We start from the raw sequence: 16,633 nt of genomic DNA, 5'->3' as shown, positions 1-16,633 counted from the left end.
TATCTCTGTTCTTGTATTCCCCGCGATTACATATTAATGAAATCTGAAAGTGTATGTTGAGAAGTAAGCATTGTGTTTTGTCAGCTACCGAGATTCCCAACAATCCCCGGTCAGCACTTTAAACTCACTCCTAGTCTCGTGTAAGTCTGCGACACCGGCTGTGTCTTCAACATCTCCATTGTTTAATAATTCATCTCAACATTGCGGGACTACATCACTCACCGAAAGTCCGGCAGAACGGTTCTAACAATTACATCCAGCAGGGATCGCCATGGTCAATTCCGAAGCTACACTCAAAACATCGTCACATCCGGCCAACGATGAACGCAACCAACTTCCTTACTCAGAAATGTGGCACCTCCAGATTTCATCTAGTCAGAATGAACACAATTTCTCCAATGTAACCCCCAGAACCATGAACATGACCACGAGACTGGTAAGAAGTCGATTGACTTTTCGGGTGTAAACATGATCCCGAGTCCTCCACTGCACATATCGTGGCTGTCCATGATGGGAATAAAGTCATGCACCTTTAGAATACCATGGCCGAGTATACACCGATGGTAAAGAGCATCAAAGCACAACGGCACTTGTAAACGGGAGTTTTGGATTGTCATTCGAGATGCGGAACTCGATACGAACATATTAGCGAGAGCAATTGAACTGTCGTGTGGCTGATAACGTTAGAACCCAGATAAAATACATTTCGTCCCGTCATGATGGCCTGAACGGTAACGACTCCGGGCCGAAGCCACTGTAACATCAGCGTCACCAGGCCACTGCACTGGGTCGATAAACGGGTTATGTCAAAAACAATCCATCGTGGAGAAGCCGGGAAAAAAAGACTCATAACCTTGAAATTTGACAGCTACAGGGAGAAACCAAGGTTCATGTGTGATCAGCACCTGTTTCTAGGTATACAGTTCGTATCTACGAGTTTGTTTGATTCCGATCTCCATCAACCAACGTTAATTTCTCCGCATGAACGAAGCGTGCGAGTCCACAACAGGGCCGATTTCAATTGCGGAGAAGAAGCTGTCTCCCCCGGCTTTCCCTCAACCCCGGCAATTGAGATGAAAAGACTAACTCAATCGATAAACTCACTCGCTGGGAGAACTTCGGATCCTCGGTCAGATAGCGGCCGTATTATTCATTCTGTGGAGTGGTAAACCTGGGGCATGACACCATCACCAACACTCGGGAATATCTTCCATTGGACGCAGCGGCTAAGCTGCGGTAGATCTGAGGCTGTGAGAGTTGGCCGATGGAGATTAAACTGGGAATGGCATCACACGACGGGACATCGCCAGTGAAAGGACAGTAGGACAATGCTACTCCGCATCGTCCATGTGAGCTAGTGAGTCGTTTTTCCTTCTTCTGTGCGGGGGAGCAAAGGAATCGAAGCCGACGCTAGCACTTACAGAATTTTGCAATGACGCAGACACGCAAGTTTTGAAGGATGAGCAAGAGGTTGGACTGGTGATCGCCGAGGGGAGGGAAAGTGTAGCCGGTGCTGGGGATATATAAGTTGTAGTCATAGCCTGAAAAGAAAAGAGATCATCATCACTGAGTGCCATTCATCTCTTAGACTGTCACAATGGCTAGCATTCGATCTGTGTTGGTCTCGGGTCTTTTGGCCGCGGGTGTCAATGCCCAAGCCTACGATGCGAGTGATCGCGCTGAAGATGCTTTCAGCTGGGTCCAGCCCAAGAACACCACTATTCTTGGACAGTACGGCCATTCGCCTCATTACCCTGCCAGTATGTTCACCAACTACACCAAGTGACACTGAGGCTGTACTGACATTCTAGACAATGCTACTGGCAAGGGCTGGGAAGATGCCTTCGCCAAGGCTCAAAACTTTGTCTCCCAACTAACCCTCGAGGAAAAGGCCGACATGGTCACAGGAACTCCAGGTCCTTGCGTCGGCAACATCGTCGCCATTCCCCGTCTCAACTTCAACGGTCTCTGTCTTCACGACGGCCCCCTCGCCATCCGAGTAGCAGACTACGCCAGTGTTTTCCCCGCTGGTGTATCAGCCGCTTCATCGTGGGACAAGGACCTCCTCTACCAGCGCGGTCTCGCCATGGGTCAAGAGTTCAAGGCCAAGGGTGCTCACATCCTCCTCGGCCCCGTCGCCGGTCCTCTTGGCCGCTCGGCATACTCTGGTCGTAACTGGGAGGGTTTCTCGCCGGACCCTTACCTCACTGGTATTGCGATGGAGGAGACTATCATGGGACATCAAGATGCTGGTGTTCAGGCTACTGCGAAGCACTTTATCGGTAATGAGCAGGAGGTCATGCGAAACCCTACTTTTGTCAAGGATGGGTATATTGGTGAGGTTGACAAGGAGGCTCTTTCGTCTAACATGGATGATCGAACCATGCACGAGCTTTACCTCTGGCCCTTTGCCAATGCTGTTCATGCCAAGGCTTCCAGCATGATGTGCTCGTACCAGCGTCTCAACGGCTCCTACGCCTGCCAGAACTCAAAGGTCCTCAACGGAATTCTGCGTGATGAGCTTGGTTTCCAGGGCTACGTCATGTCAGATTGGGGTGCCACCCACGCCGGTGTTGCTGCCATCAACAGCGGTCTCGACATGGACATGCCCGGTGGTATCGGTGCCTACGGAACATACTTTACCAAGTCCTTCTTCGGCGGCAACCTCACCCGCGCCGTCACCAACGGCACCCTCGACGAGACCCGCGTCAACGACATGATCACCCGCATCATGACTCCCTACTTCTGGCTCGGCCAGGACAAGGACTATCCCTCCGTCGACCCCTCCAGCGGTGATCTCAACACCTTCAGCCCCAAGAGCTCCTGGTTCCGCGAGTTCAACCTCACCGGCGAGCGCAGCCGTGACGTCCGCGGTAACCACGGCGACTTGATCCGCAAGCACGGCGCCGAGTCTACCGTCCTTCTCAAGAACGAGAAGAACGCCCTTCCCCTCAAGAAGCCCAAGTCCATCGCTGTCTTTGGCAACGATGCTGGTGATATCACTGAGGGTTTCTACAACCAGAATGACTACGAATTTGGCACTCTTGTTGCTGGTGGTGGCTCTGGAACTGGTCGTTTGACATACCTTGTTTCGCCTCTAGCCGCCATCAATGCTCGTGCTAAGCAGGACGGTACTCTTGTTCAGCAGTGGATGAACAACACTCTTATTGCTACCACCAACGTCACTGATCTCTGGATCCCTGCTACTCCCGATGTCTGCCTCGTTTTCTTGAAGACTTGGGCTGAGGAGGCTGCTGATCGTGAGCACCTCTCCGTTGACTGGGACGGTAATGATGTTGTTGAGTCTGTTGCCAAGTACTGCAATAACACTGTCGTCGTCACTCACTCTTCTGGTATCAACACTCTTCCTTGGGCTGACCACCCCAACGTCACCGCTATTCTCGCTGCCCACTTCCCCGGTCAGGAGTCTGGCAACTCCCTCGTTGACCTCCTCTACGGCGATGTCAACCCCTCTGGTCGTCTTCCCTACACCATCGCCTTCAACGGCACCGACTACAACGCTCCCCCCACCACTGCCGTCAACACCACCGGCAAGGAGGACTGGCAGTCTTGGTTCGACGAGAAGCTCGAGATTGACTACCGCTACTTCGACGCGCACAACATCTCCGTCCGCTACGAATTCGGCTTCGGTCTCTCCTACTCCACCTTCGAAATCTCCGACATCTCCGCTGAGCCACTCGCATCCGACATTACCTCCCAGCCCGAGGATCTCCCCGTGCAGCCCGGCGGCAACCCCGCCCTCTGGGAGACCGTCTACAACGTGACCGTCTCCGTCTCCAACACGGGCAAGGTCGACGGCGCCACTGTCCCCCAGCTATACGTGACATTCCCCGACAGCGCGCCTGCCGGTACACCACCCAAGCAGCTCCGTGGGTTCGACAAGGTCTTCCTTGAGGCTGGCGAGAGCAAGAGTGTCAGCTTTGAGCTGATGCGCCGTGATCTGAGCTACTGGGATATCATTTCTCAGAAGTGGCTCATCCCTGAGGGAGAGTTTACTATTCGTGTTGGATTCAGCAGTCGGGACTTGAAGGAGGAGACAAAGGTTACTGTTGTTGAGGCGTAACAGGTTTATGATGTATGAGATATGCCCTAATTACCTAGATAGTAATCCACGTTAATGTTAGTTCAAAGCTACTTGTTTCCTACGACAGTGTCGATGAGTGACAGGTAATGGTACCTCACGCGGTGCTAATAACCTGCTCCTGGAATTTGCAGTGGTTGACAGTGGCCAATTCAGCTGAGCTGAGCATCAAAGCACAGATGCCTTCCTGACAGCAGCGGAGAGTATTTCTGTTTCCTTTTCTCCTCAACACCGCAAGTCCATCATCTCCAGACCCTACAACCATTCACGAAGAGTTCTCAGGGTTCTCGTCTCGTAAGTCATTGGCAATCACTTGGTCCAAAAGTAAAATACTGACCTCACAACCTCAGCATCGCCATGTCCCGCAATCCCCAAGACATGCAGTCAATCACCGACGCCATTGAACAAGACTTTGCATATGGTCGCCGCCCATGGAACTCCACATGCCCAGTCCCCATGCCCCATGAGCCCGTCTACAAATTCTCAGAGTCTGCTCTCCCAGTCGGTCACTTCAAAGACGACATTCCCAGCGACGGCTCCCCATCAGCCAACCGCAAGAAAGACGCGAAGGCCTATCTCATGGTGAAGCGCGACGGAGACAAGACTGGTTTCCTGTGGTGTGATGCGGATGGCGAGGCCGTGGAGAAGGACTGCATAGAGATGGCTGAGGGTCTCGTTGTCAAGAAGTTGAAGAAGGATTTGGTAGAGATGTACAACGCTCAGGAGGAGAGGCTTGTGAAAGACTACAATTGTGCCATCTTGGCTATGGTGACTCGGCGTATGCTTGTCAAGTTTGCAGAGAGGGGAACGGCTGAGCCGCCTGTCATTGATGATGAAGATCGGATTGAACGGTTCATTCCTTACATCAAGAAGGATGTTCTCAGCAGTGAGACTGATCCTGAGCTGAACTGAGGTCTGATGGTGTGGTAATTGGGGGTATGAGAATAAAGGATGATGGCGATCAGGACAATGGGGTACCTGATCATCTTTACAGAAGAGTAGCAGCTACTCATATACCTTTAGAGTCACTTTATTCCTTGGGGCTAAAACTTCTTATAAACTCCCAAGTTATCACAGATCAACTGATGGGATGAAAGTGATTCTTAGTACTATTCCCAACGCTGCAAACTAACCGCTGAAATATCCTCTCGTGCTTGTTGTACAAACTATAGCCTGAAAAGTCACTGCCATCTGATAACGGGAATCCTGATACACCGCCATCGTCCATTATTCCGGTTCTGATCCCATCAATTACCACAACAGACCTCAGTTCAGCTCTGGATCAGCCTCACTGCAGAGCCATGGCTCCCTATCCCCTCCCTCTTGATCGGCAGGAAGCTCGTAAGTCTCTCCCCTTATCTCGCATCGCCTGAGAGCCATTCGGTCCTTCGCAACCTTGAGTTCTTCGTTGTAGTCCATGGTAAGCCATATCTCCTGGTTGTTATACATCACCATCAGGTCCCGCTTCAGATCTTGAATGACAAGGCCTTCAGCTATCTGGATGTACCTTTTATTAACGGGGTTACCATCAGCGTCGCACCAGAGAAAAAATGTCCTGGGCATGTCGCTATCGATGCGCTTCACCATGAGGTATGCTTTCGCGTTCTTCTTGCGGTTGGCAGATAGGGACGGGGGGTGGCCAGGGAGATCTTCTCTGAAGTAGCCGACCTGAAGAGCGGACTCGGAGAACTTGTAGATGGGTTCTTTGGGCATGGGAATGGGCAGGCCAGGGTGCCAGCCATCTTGGAAGGCGTCTTTGAGGCGTTGCTCATCCTCCATTTCGTCAAGCATCTTCAAGGCCGCTTCATCTATACTGTTGTGAGACATGGCGATAATGGAGATGACAGTATGTATCTAGTTTTCGATCAGTGACTTTAACGATGAGATGAAGAAGAGAGAATGGTCTTCCCTGGCGTTGTCAGGAACACATCTGTGCTTTGATGCTCAGCTCTAGGAAGTTACCACTAGCTAAAGCAGGGGAGGAAAGAAAGCTCAGGGCCATGATCCTACCTAAGTAATAAAGACTGAGTTAATATAGGTAGCCTGAGCTTAGGATACCTAACTTTTGCTGGGTTTATTTGCCAATGCCTATCTTGCCTTTTGTCAGTTGAGGCTGACAGTGACCGACAAGACAACTCTTTGTCCATCATGCGATGCGTGATGAGTGAACATTACAACGGCAGACATTAACTTACGTGTGATGTCCTTTGTTTAATTGCTGAACAAAAGAACAGTGTATATTCACTGAACTCAAGCTCAACACCCGATAAGTGAGCATGACATGACTTAGACACCTCTGGCATTAACTTCGTAGCATCCGGTCCTTGAAAAACTATATAAAGGCAGCCTCTCCCCCATGCAACAGTCCAGATACTCTTCACTTCATTCCAGCAATTACTAACATCTCAAACCAACATCAATATCCCCATCCCAACCTCAGATAACCCCAGACCCAGACAACAACTAACACTAGATCAAGCATGTGTATCAACTGGATCACTACAACATCGTGCCGAAAGTGCGGCCATTGTGTCAATGTCGAGTTCGGCGATGACTTCTGCAAGGACTCCAAGAAGGGGAAGGAATGTCGACGAGAGGTGAAGCACAAGCAGAAGGGGGCTGATCCCTCGAAATGCTCAGAGTGCAAGACGAGACGAATGTCACTGTAATCTTTATAAGGTATTTATCAGTAACCTGTAAGAGCTAGCCCTTGGATAATGGTTTAAAAAAGGACAAAGACCAGAGGTCTGAGGACTAAACAATACGGTTCCAGGTCGTTTTTGGCGAGAAGGGATGAAGCTATCACCAACTTTTGGATGATCGACTAGCTTGGCTCATTATTTTGCCCAGAACAGCAGTTCTACAATGAAAATGTCTTTCTAGGCATAATTGATACAGATAAAAGCAAGTACTTCTATTTTAAATAGGCACGATGCCAATTCTGATACGTTTTTGTGAAGTTCTCCTGTGATATAAAAACGATGTAGGGTACCTTGGCTGAGGTAAGGATCAAGTCGCGTAGATGCGTGCCGTGGCTCGATCTGTGGCGTAGGGCTGATCAGATAACCACTGGCGAGCTCGCTAAATGCCACATGGATGCGATTGACGATATTTGTCAAGGAATGATAGGTGTCAGAGGTATTGCTGAATCATAGACCAGAGGGTCGTCTCATGATCGATGCAGCAGACGCATATATTGGCCAAGAGTCGACTGGAAACATCAATTGAACCATGAACGGACCACTGAAGTTGGCCACGGGCTTACATTCAATATATTCAAGAACCAACCCAAAACATGACAACATTCATCCAACATCAAAGCGCGATGCATCAAACTTATACACGCTCCCAAGCCCATCATGAAACCAAGTCCAAGACGTGCATTCACTTAACCCTAGAAAGATTCTTCAAAGGTGGATATTCTGCATAACTACCGAACACAAAAAGCAAGGCACATAATCCCAGCCAGACTCTTTTATACTTTTTATTAAAAAGGGATTGGTCTACAAGTCTCCAAACGCGAGACCACTCTCAATGGATTCACTGGTGGAGACGTGTTGAAGAAATTGGAGGTTGAACACAGGAGGTTGGCTTTACCAACAATCCCCGTTAAATCCTCAACGGCAATTCTTCACGATTAGATTCACAACGTGCTTCTAAAGCAAGGGAGATATTGAGTTAAAGACAGCAATAAGGGGATATACAAAAAAAGAAAAGGGGATTGGTTACACATGAGACATCAAGCATGTCAAGCAAGGATCTAAAACGCAGCCACTATAACTCAGCGCGTCCCAGCGAGCATCATCCTTATCGATACCGCCAACACGGGTCCACTCCACTGCCCGCATCACCACTCAACGCGCCCCGTCCAGAACCGCGTTAAGCACCTAACTCCCATGAAACTCCCTAAATTACAGCGCTCTCAACCACTGTAAAAACGCCAACGCCAAAAAACCACGACTACTCCGTACTTGCTCGCGAGGCGCCCGCGTCCCGCGTAAAGCGGAGCATGCCTCTTTAAATACCTCCCGCTACCCAACACGAGAGCCTTTCCTACAATCTCACCACCACCTGCACGTTACTTCCTACCATACAAAAAAAGGTTTCACGCTTGGTCGAGTTCTTTGGGACCGTATCTCATTCATTCTTTTTATTTGACACCTATGATTTAAATAAAGAAGTATTCTACTTGAAGAGAGAGAGAGATACTAGACCGCCTTTCGTGTCGTCATCGTTCTCTGACACTACGACGCCTGTTGGCGAGACATCAAGAAGGATAAGGGAGAGAATTGGCGGCAACGAAAGATTCGATCTAGATTTCGAATCCTGAGCGAGTTTGACGTTTGCACTTTACGCGTGTTACCTGTACTCGCATCTTTCGTCTCTGGACGCGATCCAGTTCGACCTCGATCCTCGATCTACAACTCCACGAACCGAACAAGCCTCTACAACTCCTACAAGAAACAAAAAAACGCAAAAATGGATTCTCTAGGCTCGTCACCTCGAAAAGGCTCCTCCGCTGAACCAACACTTCCAACAATGAAGCCCTACTCCCTCGCCGGCTCCAAGCGCTCAGCACCGAGTCTCCTTCCGCCCTTTGAGCCACTCTCATCATCTCCAAACCTCCCTCGACCCGTGAAGCGACAAAATCTCGGCTCTGGGCGCTCCTCGTCGCGAGCTCACCTCAAATATCCTACTCCCGTTCCCACGTCGAGCACAGGTATCCTCTCGAGTTCCCCGCCTCAACGGTCCGCTACCGCTTCCGAGCGTGCCCCGCTCGCTGCCGTCCCCGCTGTCGAACTCTCGGAAAACGGCGAGACCCTCATCATGGGCCGATCGTCCAACTCGTCACACTACCAGATCTCCGCTGACCGCCTCGTCTCCCGCGTCCACGTAAAGGCTCGCTTCGTCGCTGCCGCGAGCCCCCTCGAGCCCAGCAAGATCGAAATCGTCTGCAATGGCTGGAACGGTCTCAAGTTGCATAGCCAGGGTCGTACGTGGGAGCTGTACAAGGGCGATAGCTTCACCAGTGAAACAGAGGGCTCCGAGATCATAATTGACGTGCAAAACTCGCGTGTCCTCGTCCAATGGCCCAAGCGGGCTCTTGACCATCTCTCCGACACCACCTGGGACTCTCCTCCCTGCCAGGCTCGTGCCCAGGCCATTCTCCAGTCTTCCCCTCCTCGTCGCGCTTCTCGTATTGCTTCTCCCGAGAGCCCTACGCCTGCTAGTCTCTCTAGCTCCCGCCGCCTCCAGGCTCTGCTCCCCGGACAGCGTGACATTGAAATCTACGAGGACGATGCTGAGCTTGAACTCCCTGAGCACAAGCATGATCCTACTAACATCAATGTCAGCATGTGCACCGATGTGACTGCCAGCTTCAGCAGTGAGGTCAGTGATGGTGAAGACCACAACCCCGATGAGGAGAATGATCCTATCGTGCACTCCTTCGGGCCTTTCGGCGCCGACATTTCCTGCCGGTTGGCTTCGATAACGACAAAGTCTCCCAAGGTGTTCAAGGGTGCCAAGCGTGCCAACCCTCTCCACAGCGCCATTGCCTCGGATCTGTTCGCTCCTCGTCAGATTCCTGCTCCTCCACAGTCTCCTCGCAAGCAGCAGGCCAGGACCGAGTCTCCACTCTCGTCTCCTCCTCGAATGTCTTCTCCGACCCCGGAGATCTTCAGGATGTCCTTTGAGTCCCACCCTGCTGTTGGCAACCATGTCATCAATCAGCTCGCTTTCTCGCGCCTGTCCTCGACTCCTCTGTCCACCATCATGGCCCACCTGCCCTCCGAGGAGAAGCAAGACCTTTCCAAGGACGATCTCCGTGATGTTATCGAGAGTACACCCTGCATTGGTATCATCAAGCGCCAGGGCAAGGACGCAGCCGGTAAGCCCCTTGAGAGCGAGTATTATTATGTCCCCGAGGAAGACGACGACCAGCAGCGTCGCGCCGCAGTCGTCGATGGCCTTCGCAAGCCCAGTCTCCGCGCTTGTCGCAAGCAACACAAGGTTTGTGACAATCTCAACTTGGCAATATACACTCAAACTTACACTATATAATAGCAATACTACTGGAAGCGTCCCAAGACTCCCTGATCCACCCGTCTTTCACGTACATACGATTCTTCACTCCGAGAGATGAATACATGATTCTCAAAGTTTCCTGTTCAACGGTGGATGTTTGTGTTTTTGCTGTATACCCCTTTTATCATTTCCATGACTTTTATCTTTACATTTCTTCCGACTCTCATGTTTCGCATACTGCATAGCATCGGCGTCTTAGTTTTATTTTTTTATTTCTGCATGATGGAGTTGGAAGGGTTTTAACAAAAAAAGGGATCGAGATATGCCTTGTTGAGCATATAGATGGGAAGGGAAAGGGCTTGGGGTAGCGTATTCTTGTACCTGTTATTTTAATGTGTGTATGGTATGTTGTGTGAGAGCAAAGCAATGGATTATCACCAATTAACCACGACGATTGGTTGCTTATGTGGGAAAGTCATCCAGTTGGTGGATGATCTGATGAGCATCACGAGGTCAATGGAGAGTCTGGACTCTTACGTGCATGATTCCACCAACGAACGAGGCCTGTAGCCCTTTAACCCGGGGCACATCACGTTGGGGTAGACCACCCCGGAGAATGCCCTATGCATTTGATGTAACTCCAAACCTCAACTTCTGTGTTTACCCGGGAAGATCAACCTGTAGAAACAATGCCGAATAAATACAGTTGCATATTCACTGCAACAACCCAATAATACTTACAAATCACAGTTAGAATATCGTTGAAGCACTGCTCATCACCGCATCAATTATCATCATCACAGCATTTATATCCACCATCACACGACACCCACCCAAAACCCGAGGTCCGATCTTGTTGGAGCCAAACTCTAAAATACCGAGATAGTCACGCCTCAGCCGTCACTTTACATGCTATCAGGCCATTCAATTCGCCACATCCTCCAATCATCACCAAGTGAATGCTAGTAAATCACGCTTGCAAGGGTTGAGCTGAAGAGGGGGTTCCCTTATGATATAATTATGCTTCCGGGAAGAAAACGTGTATATATATGACAACGAGGTCCTGACGAAGGGGAAGCTGCAAGTAAGAAAGTTAAACTGAACTACCATCAATTAATTGAAACTTATTGTTATTGAGGGTAAGTGCGCTGAAGGGTTGGGTTGGGATATAAGACATACTGACTGAAGCTACAGCAACTCACATACCAACAAACCTCTATATCAACATTAACCTCATCACAACAAAACCTACAACCCAATTCTTCAATATAACATTATTCACAATGGATCGCCAACCAGCAGCCATCTCAACATCCCATACAACCCCTCCCTCAGAAGGTACACAGCACATCTACACGCTTCCAATTCTGCACAAGCTGACTTCGTCATCTGCAGCTCCGACTTCTCCATCCGCCCAAGCCGGTGCCGTCCGATGCATGCGCCACACGAATAGCTGGACGCCCTCTATCCAGCGACGACAGAGCTGGAGTCCTGAGGAGCAGAAGCATGAAATGCACATGGACAAGATCGGGCAGGTCGCTATAGGTCCTGGATTTACAGAGCGAGAGGGCTCTTAGATTATTGGCATCGACAGAACAAGGAAAAGAGAAATTGTAATTGTACGGAACACGCAATGGAATGGGCATGGTAAACGCAAGGATGCAAAAGGTCACGGGCATTGTACACTACAAATTGGCTACCAAAAGGAAAAGCCCGAGAATGAACACAACTATTATAACTCATAATAAACGAATGTCATTGTAATCATGGCTATCGAACGATGCAAATTGATGTGCCGAGGTATCTTGACTCCGTAGCTCCGTGTTATCATGCTCCGCTGAATGCGTCCCACATGTAAACTTCCAATAAAGAAAAGAAAACAGGCTGTCTTATCATAAACGCTCGGGATGGCTGAGACATCCTCAAGCTCAATCGCTGAAATCCCAATACCAAACTCCAAAGAAACTTCTCACCGTGTACCTTGGTGAACATTTGCAGACCTCTCATCCCTCAACATAAAAGGCAGTGTCATTCGAGCCAATTCCGAATCCCATACCCACTAGTTCTGCGACTTCCCATCAGAATTCCTCGTGCTGGAAGACTTCGCCAACAAGGCCACCACGTAGACCAACCCTGCAACTAAACCAGTTCCCACCAGAATCTTGCGTCCAATGTTTCTCTTCTTAGTCGACTTCTTCGTCCGAGCTGCACACCTTTTGGATCTTTTGCAATGACTGTCAGTCCAAATCCTGTAAATGCTGTCAGAGGGAGGAGAGTTTCCACCCTGGCTGAATATTCCATCGGCTGACTGCTTTTTGCGAAAGATCAACATTTGCCCCCTTCCCGACACTACTTCGTAGCCTTCCTCCTGAACTAATTTGACATAAGGGAGGAAATTGGCAGGGTCCACCAGCTTGACGAGAGCATCAGGAATAGGCATCGGCTTATCATTGGCGCCGACTGCGGAATTGGCTTCGGCCACGCTCATCACCCTCGAAACTGGGTCAAAAGCGACAATTTTGTATGAAGCCAACTTGGGCACCTCTGGTGTCTTTGTCGTAGACTCTTCGGCTTTAGGTGTGTAGTGTTTCTCCATGATAGGCATCGTTGGGCGCCCGCACTCTTCGGAATAACTTGTTTGCAGACCCTGAGGTTCGTGCGAATACGGATCCTTGATCCTCTTGGCCGCGTAGCGATCCAGTGCCGTTTTTAATCTTGTGTTATCCACAGGAAAGCTCTCATCCATAGATCCGGGCTCAACATCTTCCATAGAGCTTGAGCTTTCTTTCACGGGTGATGTTCCTGAAACGCTATCGGGAAGTAGTACCGACTTAGATGATGAATTGTCCATGCTCCAGGACTTGGCAAATTCCTCGGGAAAGTCTCGTGCGTAGTTTCCCGTAAGACATGAAGCATGTGCCGTCTTGACCTGTTGACCTTTGTTGCCAGATAGATCCTGGTGCTCGACTCGTTCACTATTTTCTCGAGCTCTGCGAAGGACCGCAGCTCGGATGACACCGGCACTTTCAGGGCCGGAAGCGTCCATACTAATTTCCGTAGAGCCGGTAGAAGACCTGTTCGCGGATCGAGTATAAGTATATGATGCTGAGTCCGGGGAATCTTGGGAACCTGCCTTGGAATCGAACTCTCGGAGGCCGCGGGCGACTTCATCCAGAGGGACCGACTTCTTGCCGGTGGGTTCGTTGGGACGAACCCCTGTATACTTGCGTAGGTCCTGGAAGACCTTGGATGCGTCCTCGGGCTGAACAGGATAGCCCTGAGCCTGGGATGCAAAGTCGGAGTGCCTGTAACTGCCAAGATCTGTGTAATTCTTGCTCAACACCTCAGGATGCACTGTCTGGATGATGTCGTCAAAGCCAGTTGATGGATACTTGTGTAGATCTCTGTACTGCTTTGATGCCACTTCCGGGTGAACATGCTCCGTCTGAGGGTCACCGTTCTCGAAAGACTTATACGCACCCAGATCGGTATACTTCTTCGAAGCGACTTCGGGGTGGATTCGTGGTGCAGGGTCATCCGCATTCTCGAATTTGCGGTAGGCGGGGAGATCTTCGTACACCTTGGAAGCCTCTTCGGGATGCACTCGCTCAGTACGTGGTAACAAGTCGCTAGCAGCGTACTTATGAACGTCGCTGTAATGCTTTGACTTCTCCTCTGCCGTCAGGGGTCGCAAGCCATCAGGCTCGTTCCACTTGAAGACACCGCCGTATAAATGAAGGTCGTCATAGTTCTTGGACAATTCTTCTTTGGTAGGCTCTCTGAGACCATCGGGCTCGTTCCAGTGGTATGGGCCATACAGGTGAAGGTCATCATACTTGCTTGCAAAGTCCTCGACGGGAGCATCGACCTTCGCGGCTAAGGGCTTGCCTCGCATAGTGCGATCCATCTGCGCCTTCTCATGAGCCCTCAAAGCCGCCTGGCTTGCCTCAAAAGGATCTGCGTATTGATCCAAATCCTTGTACTGCTTGGACTCCTCCTCAGGTGTCAGACGACGCAGGCCGTCGGGCTCATTCCATGCAACTGGTCCATACATATCAAGGTCTTTGTAGTCCTTGGAACGTTCCTCTGGCGTAAGCTCACGCAGGCCATCGGGCTCATTCCAATACGTCCCCTTGTTGTACATATGCAAATCGTCGTAGTTCTTGGACAGTTCCTCAGCAGTCTGTGGCCTTTTGCCATCAGGCTCGTTGTGGTAAACGGGCTTGTACTGATCCAAGTCATCATAGACCTTAGATTGCTCTTCAGTGGTCAATTGACGTTTGGCTAGAGGGTCGTCCAGGGTCGCAGAGGAGTACTTATCAAGATCCTTGTACTGCTTAGAATCCTCTTCGGCTGTAGTAGGTCGCTTTCCATCAGGCTCATTGTACTTGACAGGGCCATATTTGTCCAAATCATCGTATTCAGTAGACTTCTCTTGAGGTCTTTCATCTATTACTGGTTCATACTTGTCAAGATCGTCGTACTTGGGTTCATCTGGCTGCCTGGTCTCAGTGTCGATGGTTGGCTTGTACTTGTCCAAGTCGTTATACTTAGGAGTCGAGTCAGACTCAGCAGATACATCAACGAAGTCAGTCGGCTTGAGGTCTCGCTGGGCATCGTATCGAGCTGCTGTTCCGGCCACTGTAGAATTTGACACCCGACGGTTTGTTATAGGATCGATGAAAGTAGCGTCTTGTCCGCGAACAGCTGAAAAGAGGGTATCTTTCGATCTTGCTGCACTTGGATTTGCGCGGCTGAAGTGATGAGCATTGGTCAAAGTAGCCTTGCGAATTTTGGCCTTGCTATCGCCTCGAAACAAGTGCTCAATAGCACTTCGCTCCACGTCTTCGATATTCGCTCCTGGTCGGATACCAAACAAGTCATTGGCCCAGGCCGCTACTTGATCAATGGTAGTAAACTTTGAAGGATCGACAGATCGATTGAAGCCTTTTGCAGCCTTCTTGAAAGTGGATTTGGACTTGGTGTCCCAAGAAATGCTACGACTCAACGCCGTAGGTTGCTGGAACCTGGCTGAACCACGTCGGCGTCCATTTCGGAACTCAGAAGCGGTTGAAGACGACACGGCAGGGGAATAGTGTCTGTATTGCTCGCATTTCGATTGTAGCGAAACGGTAGAACGTAGAGCATTCCCTGTGCCCGTGCGAGACTGAACAAGTCGTTCACTTGTCCAGATGCGTGTTGACGCTAGCATGGTGTAGTAGAGCTATGGATTACCTAAAACAGCTGGTTATGTCAGTACTGTGTAAGTGAGTCAATCTCGGAAAGCATGCTGGTTGCGAATGCCAGACATGTCGCAGATGCTCTCAACTTACGGGTACAAGATGATTGAGAGCGAGCACCCAGGCAACAATCCCGAGGCTGCTATTGGAACAGTTCAAAAGGCACCGTACGTGATGTAAGGCTGGAAACAGAAGCCGCCGGTTCTGGAAGTGAGACAGTAGTGACTTAGACGATGAGAGTGTATTGAACGCGAGCGTAAAATGCTGTAAATTGAATGTGAATAATGTGAAACTGGAGAATGAAGAGAAAGGATGACGAGCTACATGAGGGGAAACCAAGACCTTAAAACACACTGCCCGGACTGGATGGACGGAACGGAAACGACGAACGACGACACGCGATGGGGCCTTTTTTGGTCAGGGACGGCCTGCGGTTCGATAAAGAGCGCCCGGGGGGAGGCACTAAATGAAGTGGAGACCCTGTAAAGTTGGGGGGAGTGGAGAGGACATGGCCTAAGAAAAAGAGGGGACATGGGGAGGAATAGCCAGTGTAAGACGAGATACGGAGTACAATTGGATTGATTAGAGCTAGAGGGGCTTGCTTGGTGACGCCGTGAAACTGTAGCACGACTGACAGTTGTGACTCGTGTTGAACGCCGGAAAGCCTCTTGTGCCTCGTTACTCCGTGCATTGTACTCAAATTCACTCAGAGGCTTGAGTCCACAACCCGGTTCAAGGTAGAGCTCACCAAGTTCCGCAAACGTGTCTAACCTGCTGACGGTACAAGGCATTGCTCTTCTTAGACCGTGAAGTACAGTACATTTCGGACCATTCAGCCGCTGTAACGAGCCGTGACTGCAGTAGCCAGACCCACTGCTCGTCGTCCATTTGCGGGGAAGACACCATCACCCCGAAGCGGCAAGTGGACGCTGCTCCCGCCCCGCCTGTCCGTGAACCAGCCGTTGACGTCAAGCTCGCAGGGCCCAGAGCCTCTGCCTGCAGCCTGGGGAGATACCGTACTGTACTCCGTAATGATGGGCACATTGCTTACACAGCCGCTCTACTCTTGACGGAAAGATCTTGTAAAACGGTATGGCGTAAGGACAGAGTGGCTTACTTGGTTCCAGACCAACACGCAACTATCGTGACCTCCATAAACAGACATTCCGCTTATTGTCAAGCGGCCGCTCAAAGTTGTTAATGGTGCGGCTCACACAAGGTGGCAGGGATGGTCGAGGTCGGCTTATCTCGTCTCTGCTAGGGT

The 16,633-nt window shown here is 50.3% G+C and overlaps 6 protein-coding genes across 7 annotated transcripts; 4 read left to right on the top strand and 2 right to left on the bottom strand.

Moving 5' to 3' along the window:
* Positions 1-1,597: 1,597 nt before the first annotated feature.
* FVEG_06728 (beta-glucosidase G) lies at positions 1,598-4,084 on the top strand (the record flags this gene model as incomplete). The annotated part of the gene is made up of 2 exons (XM_018895137.1): positions 1,598-1,760; positions 1,812-4,084. 2 exons carry the CDS (start codon positions 1,598-1,600, stop codon positions 4,082-4,084), a joined length of 2,436 nt encoding a protein of 811 aa, XP_018752349.1.
* Positions 4,085-4,459: 375 nt separating this feature from the next.
* Positions 4,460-5,014, top strand: FVEG_06727 (hypothetical protein; the record flags this gene model as incomplete). Its single annotated transcript, XM_018895136.1, has 1 exon — positions 4,460-5,014. The coding sequence occupies one exon, from the start codon at positions 4,460-4,462 to the stop codon at positions 5,012-5,014; it is 555 nt and encodes a 184-aa protein (XP_018752348.1).
* A 354-nt stretch (positions 5,015-5,368) lies between these two features.
* FVEG_06726 (hypothetical protein) lies at positions 5,369-5,929 on the bottom strand (the record flags this gene model as incomplete). The annotated part of the gene is made up of 1 exon (XM_018895135.1): positions 5,369-5,929. One exon carries the CDS (start codon positions 5,927-5,929, stop codon positions 5,369-5,371), a length of 561 nt encoding a protein of 186 aa, XP_018752347.1.
* A 2,652-nt stretch (positions 5,930-8,581) lies between these two features.
* On the top strand, positions 8,582-10,201 carry FVEG_06725 (hypothetical protein; the record flags this gene model as incomplete). The annotated part of the gene is made up of 2 exons (XM_018895134.1): positions 8,582-10,114; positions 10,169-10,201. The coding sequence occupies 2 exons, from the start codon at positions 8,582-8,584 to the stop codon at positions 10,199-10,201; spliced, it is 1,566 nt and encodes a 521-aa protein (XP_018752346.1).
* Positions 10,202-11,377: 1,176 nt separating this feature from the next.
* FVEG_06723 (hypothetical protein) lies at positions 11,378-15,728 on the bottom strand. Of its 2 annotated transcripts, none has more exons than XM_018895131.1 (2): positions 15,463-15,728; positions 11,378-15,373 (listed from the first exon to the last, which is right to left on the bottom strand). In XM_018895131.1, exon 2 carries the CDS (start codon positions 15,339-15,341, stop codon positions 12,189-12,191), a length of 3,153 nt encoding a protein of 1,050 aa, XP_018752343.1. In that variant the 5' UTR covers positions 15,342-15,373; positions 15,463-15,728; the 3' UTR covers positions 11,378-12,188. The 2 variants fall into 2 exon arrangements, with proteins under 2 accessions (XP_018752343.1, XP_018752344.1); XM_018895132.1 differs by having other exon boundaries at positions 11,378-15,364.
* Positions 11,413-11,706, top strand: FVEG_06724 (hypothetical protein; the record flags this gene model as incomplete). Its single annotated transcript, XM_018895133.1, has 2 exons — positions 11,413-11,467; positions 11,525-11,706. The coding sequence occupies 2 exons, from the start codon at positions 11,413-11,415 to the stop codon at positions 11,704-11,706; spliced, it is 237 nt and encodes a 78-aa protein (XP_018752345.1).
* Positions 15,729-16,633: the final 905 nt, after the last annotated feature.

The sequence above is a fragment of the Fusarium verticillioides genome, chromosome 7 (assembly GCF_000149555.1).
Source record: "Fusarium verticillioides 7600 chromosome 7, whole genome shotgun sequence".
In the NCBI taxonomy this organism is placed as follows: Eukaryota; Fungi; Ascomycota; class Sordariomycetes; order Hypocreales; family Nectriaceae; genus Fusarium; species Fusarium verticillioides.
Note: the sequence above shows the minus strand (reverse complement) of the source record. Positions and strands in the feature narration are given on the sequence as shown.

Excerpts from the sequence above, each read along its gene's own strand:
- FVEG_06723 (XM_018895131.1), bottom strand. The coding sequence starts at position 15,341 with ATGCTAGCGTCAACACGCATCTGGACAAGTGAACGACTTGTTCAGTCT.